General features: G+C 38.6%; 1 protein-coding gene across 1 annotated transcript; it reads right to left on the reverse strand.

Annotated features, from left to right (window-relative positions):
- Window positions 1-2,584: 2,584 nt before the first annotated feature.
- On the reverse strand, window positions 2,585-6,865 carry arv1 (ARV1 fatty acid homeostasis modulator). Its single transcript, XM_026143484.2, has 5 exons — window positions 6,704-6,865; window positions 6,193-6,312; window positions 5,121-5,274; window positions 4,364-4,588; window positions 2,585-3,905 (listed from the first exon to the last, which is right to left on the reverse strand). Exons 1-5 carry the CDS (start codon window positions 6,797-6,799, stop codon window positions 3,781-3,783), a joined length of 720 nt encoding a protein of 239 aa, XP_025999269.1. The 5' UTR covers window positions 6,800-6,865; the 3' UTR covers window positions 2,585-3,780.
- Window positions 6,866-7,973: the final 1,108 nt, after the last annotated feature.

The raw sequence follows: 7,973 nt of genomic DNA on the forward strand, positions 1-7,973 counted from the left end.
GAGATGAATATTGTCCTATTCTTAGGACTAGTCTGATGGAGGATTCTCACTGCTCAGCACTCCTCTTGGTCTTATTTTTCATTTTCTGATATGCCAAATGTTATCAGTTGGTGAAAGATCTAGGCTAAAATTCAGCACACAGACTCTTCTACAGCCATGCTGTTGTAATACGTGTAGTATGTGGATTAGCATTGTCTTGCTACTTATGCATAGCATTCCCTTAAAAAAAACATCATCACAATTGTAATATATTGTACTCTAAAACTTGATATACACATGTCAGGGTTGATGGTGCTTTTCCAGATGTGCAAGCTAGTAATTCCATAGGCACTGATGCACCACTATAGCATCAAAGACAGAGGCAGAGTGTTAATAATAAACCAGATGGTCCCTCTACTCTTTAGTCTGGAGGATTGCATATATTATTTGCCTATATTATATTATATAATATTTAATATTTTGATGTAGACTAGAAATTGATGTGAAAAAAATCATGCACCATTCATTTCTTATAAATGTTATTTTGTACCAGGCTCTAAACGTGATTTCAGGCAAATTAACATGGAAATCGATGGAGATTGACTAACTCCTTGAACGGCATTTTCTTTCACTTCTATTTTGTTTCATTTGTGCAAAAAAAACCACAACAAAAATCACATTTAAAGAAGCACAAAGTTCTCCTAAAACAATCTAACATAAGGAGGTTTCCAACTGATCAGCTTAGATATTAAATGTGCCACCTTTTTCATTTATGGATGGAGGAATCCGCTTTAGCCTCAGTTTATACCTTTCAGTGCAGAATTAGTTTTACTTCTCCATATTGTACCTGGCAGGTAAAATGACTTCAGGCTTACTACTGTTACAGTAATCTGATTAGTAAAACTCAGATTAAACCACTGCACACCACAGTAAGAGACCAGCACTTTCCACCATCACACAGTCAGTGGTTTGTTCACAAAGATTTTGTCCAAAGGTCAGTGACAAAGGTGTGTTTGTGTTTATTTAGGATTTTGTCTTCTTATTGAACTTAAATCTAAAGACAGAACAGTGGCATTTTAACAACATGAACAGTGTTGTGTCTTTTGTGACTTTAAGGATTAGAATTTGAGATCAAAACTTGGTCATGAGGTAAAAGCAGAAGCAGGCCCGAGCTTCTGTTTTTATGCAAATAACGTATAGACTACAGGGTGTTTAAGTTCATCTGGCTGACAGGCGACACATTGTGAATGTCTTACATGGCAGACGTAGTGCATAGGGTGCAGCATTCATAAAACACAGATCCACCCTTGGTGAGGACACTTAAAACATTCCACATCAGTGTGCTGTCTTTCCAACTATTCAGAGGCTTGTAACAACAAGCGCCCGCGTGCAGAAGCAACACGTATACAAACAGTGAAATATCTCATTAAGCTCTGGGTGAAATACAGCATATTTTGTCTTTTTATACCCCAATATGACAAACACTCTAGAGAACATGTAGTACAAAAACAAAGTATCTGCATGATGTTTCCTATGCACAGTTTTGCAAACTCGCTCTGCAAGTTTATTCCACATGATTTATTACAGAAGCATACGCTGTCTGCCTGACAAATGTTAAAGGGTTTAATGTTGCGGTTGAGCTGGAGATTGTTGCATTTGGCGAAAGGTTGGATAAACCATGGAAGGGTCGCCACTGTGTCACAGTGACAGACCACCATTCACACCTAATTTAGAGTCATCAGCTAACCTAACCCCACTAACTGCATGTCTGTGGACTGTGAGGGAAAGCCAGGGTACCCACGCAGACGGTGAAAGAACATCAAACCGCCCACAGAACGACTCCACCTGGCCAGTGCATTTAAACCCAGAATAATTACGCATTTTAAATCTCTGCATTCATCATGTGAATTTTGCGCAAGAACTAAATAACTGTTTGAGAGGCAAAGAGAGAAAATACGTCCTCAGTACTTTGAAATAGCTGGAAATGAACAATTATTAATTTATAGGCGCTGAACTGAATTTTAAGACAAAAAGAAGAAACAATTCCCCTTGTGAGGTCAGCACAGGGGTTTGTGCCTTAATACTGACAAACAATAAAAGTTCAAGTTACAAAAAGCTGCTGAATTTTTTAAGTGGAAGAATAAGTTTTATGGCTTGCTGTGGCAAACATCCCATCCACTGTGAATGAAACTCGAATTTTTTTTACTAGTATCCAAAATGTTAAAGTTTAAAATGCACAGTCCAAAAACCCTGTGGCTATATCCATCTTCTATCTACAGTCTATGATACAGCTAAGAGTTCAGACTCTATTGTGTCTCCTCTTCTGCTTTCAGTAAAGTAACACAAACAGCACTAAAACAAAAAGGAGAGAAAAGCTATTTTGCAGCTACTAAACTGATTCTATTTGTTTGTGGTAATTGTATCTTTAGACCTTACATCATTGAATATCTGTCACATTATCTGTGACTTTGATAAGGCGGCATCATTCATCTCACACTCACAGATGTATCTCTAAAGAATGCCCGATTGCTTTTCCCAGGTTCAGATCCATGTTTACGCACTGTAGGCAAGTGTGGTGAATAAAGTCCACTCAGTTCACAGGTGCTCCGTCTCATTTCAGAGTTTGTTTTATTGATTTAACAACAGAACACACAGAATGTGTCTGGAATGTGTCTGTGTTTATTTCCAGACACATTCCAGCGACAGTAGGCGGAGGTTTTGTGGAGCGTTCCAACTGCAGCTGGTCGACATGTTTTTATCATCATTTCACATCACACGTGTGATAGCAGCGATCTCCTGCAGCTTGATCTCTGAGGATTTCACATTCTGTGCGTTGAAGCCACATGATTCAAACATCGTGCATTTAAATTTAATGACACATATTTTAAAATGCAATTTCACCGGCTCTGTCCTCACAAAAGTGTAAGATTCGCTTCTAGTATTGTTTCTAAATGATTACTTGGGGACATTGGAGTGTTGATCAGATCACTCACATCATAGTAGGCTCTGAACACATGAAAGACATTTTCAATATTGTTATTTAAAAAACACCATTAAAAATCTTTGCTATACTAGTCAATTATGACAAAAATCCCAATAATGTCATCAAAACAAAATACTGGATCTTGGTTGGAACTTCATGAGCAGTTCTCTCATCAGCAACGCTGCAATAAATACCTGCAAAGTCACCCTGTTCCTGTACACTCCCATATGTGTGTTTAGGTTAATTTTGGCAAACAGTTCACCAATTAGCTCAGGAATGTGAGGACTGCTGCGTGCCCAAACTGAGAAGTAGCTGTTGTCAAATTACAACCTCGGGGTCTGTGTTTGTGTCATTCCTCAAGAGTGGCTCAGGAACTGGAGCATGTTTAACAGGAGCTTGGATCAGGAGATGTCTGAGTGACATTCGTCTCCCTCTGTGACTTTTTTTGCACAACGTACCCCAGGTTATCCATATTAAAACCAAATGAAAACATTTCTCCTGTATGAAAATGTCTCTTTGCCTCTACGGAGAGCACAAATTCTCAGTCTGTCATGTTGTATCACATAAACTCAACACGGATCTGGCCTTTTTTTGACATGCAGTGTCAGTCAGGTTTCTAGCACACAGGAGGAGATGTGTTTCATACCTTTAAATAAACACAAAACACATGGCTGGCATTACTAGCCAGCAAAAGCAAAACAGTTGAAAGGAACTTGAAGAATTCAGCTTTGAACATTTCCCCTCTTAAATCCCATGTGTAGAAAGTCCATGATGTTGGTCACTCATTCCTCCCTGAGACAGGTGACACTTCCATCTCATTAAAATGTCAACATGTCCTGGATGCTCCACGAAAGCTTCTTACAAGCCTGAGCCACGCAGGTCTCCGACAGCAGGCCAACACAAACGGCCATCAGCGACAGACGTCTCCTGCTGTTCAGGATCACTGGAGAGGAGATCAAATTATTAATGCACACCCTTTTTACATGCTTGCTGTGTTATTGGAGTAATCTGGAGTAACACAGAGAATGTGCAAACCAAAATAGTGTGAACTTAAATGGTGAGAAGCTGAGAAGGCACCTGTTATGTAAAGAAAGGAAAAACGGCCACACAAGCTGGACGTGATGCGAAATTAAGCAGTAAGAAAGGTGAATTCGATACTTTGTTCACTGCTCAGAGGCTCGCCGCCAAACACGCAGATTTTTGTTTCCACAGATGCTGAAGAAATAATGACATGAAAACCAGAAACATGGACCTAAACCTTTGTGTTATATAATACGTTTATCTTCAAGTGCTGGGTCCTCTGAAGTCAGGATCACAGCAGCAGGGAGTAAGCTGCCAACTGCTGATGCAGAAGCAAAGAGGGCAGAAGCAAAGCTATTTGATCAGCAGTGGATCTCTTACCTCTGATCGCCTGTGAATTTGAGGTGAGCACAAATAGTTTGATGAGGCCCAGGCAGAGCGGGGAGTAATCGTGCTCCCAGATGACAGCGGGGATGAGGAGGACTTTGCCGTAGCACGATAACAGCAGGGCTCTGAGGAGCAGGCAGAGCTCCATGGTCTCACCCTGCAGGCAGCAGACCACCACCCAAAGGAAACACAGCACTCCGCCACAGAACGCTGACAGCTCTGAAGGTCCAACAGAGACACATATATAAGCCAGATCATGTAGCTTATATACTGAAGATACATGAAACAGGAGTCAGTATGAGAAGATGGAACCTGGGTACTCAGGTCAGCCACAATCAATTGGGACAAGTAGGTTACCCATGTGACACAAAAATATTTTCCAGTAAATAATATAATTTTATATGAATTAATGCTGATGACACTAAGTTGGTGTCAGTGATGAATTTCACACAGCTTTTGGTTGTAATCATAGATGTGTATCCTCATATCTGGAAGTTTTCCATATAACATTAAGTGCTTATAAGCTTATAAAAGTCAAAGAATAATTCTCTTTGCAGTTTTGGAAAATAATAGGCAATCTAAAGATGTCATATCGGGCTCTGTGACATTATGACGACTATTATTATTTAAGTAATAATTTAATACTTTACTCAACTTCCAGACACCGTTAACCCTCACGTGCTCCTATTTCATTGATGTTTCCTTTGCTCTGTGATAACACACTGATAGAAACTGTGTCTTATCATCTTACCAAGAGCAGCCAATCCAAACATGCCGTAGAATTCCCATTCCTTTGTGTATCTGATTATATCAGCAGGGTCACTGCTCTGCTCGGAGCCATGGAGCATGGACCACCTGAGGTAGGCTTCACACAGCAGGGAAAACACACACAGCTTCCAGTGGATCTGCAGAGGTAAAGATTAACATGTAGAAACACGTGCATGCTGGTCAGAAGTCATGATAGCACCTGCACAAACGAATACGTGTAAGCCAGGACACACAAAGCACAAATCTTTAAAGTTATCACTCGTGCAATAAAGATAAAGGTGTCATTTCATCTGAAACTATCACATTTTAAGAATTTTTTTTTGCTCAACCATCTCTTGATTTGCCTAGAATTGTTTTTAAATGTGTATGTGTGTGTGTATGTGCAGTTCCTTTTTTACAGGCCCGTTCACCTACTTTTAAGCCTTTTCCCCCACCTTGTAATCTAAGGCAATACTTGAACATGTATATCCATTAGACTATTAAAGATACAAGTCACTGGTCTCTCTTACCATCAAAATGAATCAGGATCTGTAATTTAGGACAAATACCTAAAAAGCCAGACTATTAACTAGTTAAAATGTGAAAACAAACAAAAAATAAATAAAACGGAAGCCTTCCATTAAAGTTCCACATTTGAACAAACACTAATAAAAAAACTTCAAACTACAAAAGACAGCAAGTGATAATTTATTAGACTCTTCTAAGTCTTGAAATGGTAGATACAGCAGGTCTTGACAATGAAAAATCTGAGGTATTGTGAAATTAAATTATATACCATAAAGAAATTGTCACTACTTGTTTTTTGCAATGTGAAGGGTTTTTTTTTTACCTGTAAAATGAAAATGCTTGATTTTTTTTCAATTATTAACCAACATTGAGACATTTTAATGTGTCTGTAATCTGTTTGTTTGTGGTAAGAGAGGCCACTGAATAATATTTTATATATGAAGCTAAAGTTTCCCAAACTTTAGATCATAAAGTTAATATGCAGATTAAAGATGGTCAACCAGAATGTCCATATTGTTTTGCGATGGAATGACCCATAATTTGCTTACATTTAGTCTTGTGTTGAACAAAATGTGCCTGAAAGCCTGTGTCTTGCACAAAATGGCATCGATGAGGATGATGACTGGGTCATATTCAATGTACTTGTCCACTGGCTTCTGGCAGGACTCCTGGAGAAACACACACGCAGAGTTTATGTCAAAGCCCTGCTATAATGTCTCTCTTTATATCACCTCCCAGATCTACTTTAAGAAGCACGCAGTCCATGTTTAGAAGCTGGCTCCAACTAAGGCGTGATGGTGATCGCTGTAATTAACATCTAAGACATGAAGTCCAAAGTTTGCTTGTTTACTTGCTATTCAGTAAAAAGGCCAGAGATCAGTGCACCTGAGAGCAAGACCTCAAAAAGAAAAAAGCAGTCACCATTTCGCTCATAAACCATTTAGCAGACAAGTTATTTCACTACAAATGTGTCTAGTTGCAACAGGAAAAGGTAGGAAGCTGTATGATATCTGGTAGGTAGCATCCTCATCGCACAAACGGTGTGACTTTCCAACGCACACATATTGTTATCTTCAGGATCCCGTTGCTGTAATCCCTGTGGAGTTCCGCTGCTTTTTCGTTACATTCAATACATCTAAAATCATCTTTTCCCATCTTTCATCTCTACACAGCTACGAGTAGCATGCTAGTACCCGGAAGTAAACCGGTAATAATAATGATTCTCAATATTTCAGTGGAACTCCTTCAAAATAAAAGTATGTCTTTGCCAGGTTCTGAAGGAGTGTCAAACGCCACTGAAATACTGCTAAATGACCTTGCAAAAACAGGAAAGAAAAATAGGAATTGTGAACAAGTAAACCTGATAATAAAAAAGCATCAATGGACACAAACCTATTAATATTATTTGATAGATTGGTAAAATATATTTGATTAAGATGTCTCGAGATAAATAAGTGTGGTTTTAACAATGTATGTTTTTTCACATTTACTCCGTATGCTGTCTTTACATGAGCATTGCAGTTTGAGATCACAGTGGAAAGGCTCAAAACCTTCAAAGATTGTCAAACTTAAAAGAAGACCATTGTTTATGATTCAAACAACTTTTCTAGATTTAAAAATAATTACATTTCCCCCTGTTTAGTAATGCTGGATAAACATGAAAAGTTAGTATTGCATCAACTGAACTCTAGCTGTCTTCAACACTTTGCATCCAACTCATTTGGTGCCCCAACCTATATATACGACACTGCTTTTCCAAGTTAAAGTGCAGCTGACAGTGTGTGTTGGAGTGAACCTGTTTTCACGCATGCAATATATGTTTGTTTTTGTGTTTTCTGTTTTACAGAATATGATTTTACTCTGTCCAGAGGTTGAATGTATATGGGTATATTCACTGCAGATACTTTTAAAAGAATATACAAAGAATTTAAGCTCTTTTCTCAATATTTTATGTTGATCAAGCATTTTATGTGGATGTGGACAGGACTAAAAATTAATACATCAGCTGGACAGCTCAGACTAAGCAGTTTGGAGAAAGATTTAGAGAGGCAAGGCACAGCTTGGACTAGACAGGAGAAGAAAAAGCTGTTTTCTCAACATAACTGACCAAATGTAAAATTAGCTCTACCAACCCTCTACCCCTATTTAAGTACTTAAATGCACTACTACTGTGCAGCTGCCCTATGAATAGCTTTTATTCTGATTTGTTTCATTGCACTTTGAGACAGAAGAGAACATTATACTATTGCCTACGATGTCAGAATTGGTTTATGAAGACAGACTGCATACTCATACTGTTGCGAGTTGCGACTAACCTCAAACCACAGAT

Source organism: Astatotilapia calliptera, chromosome 15 (assembly GCF_964374335.1).
Source record: "Astatotilapia calliptera chromosome 15, fAstCal68.1, whole genome shotgun sequence".
Taxonomy (NCBI): Eukaryota; Metazoa; Chordata; class Actinopteri; order Cichliformes; family Cichlidae; genus Astatotilapia; species Astatotilapia calliptera.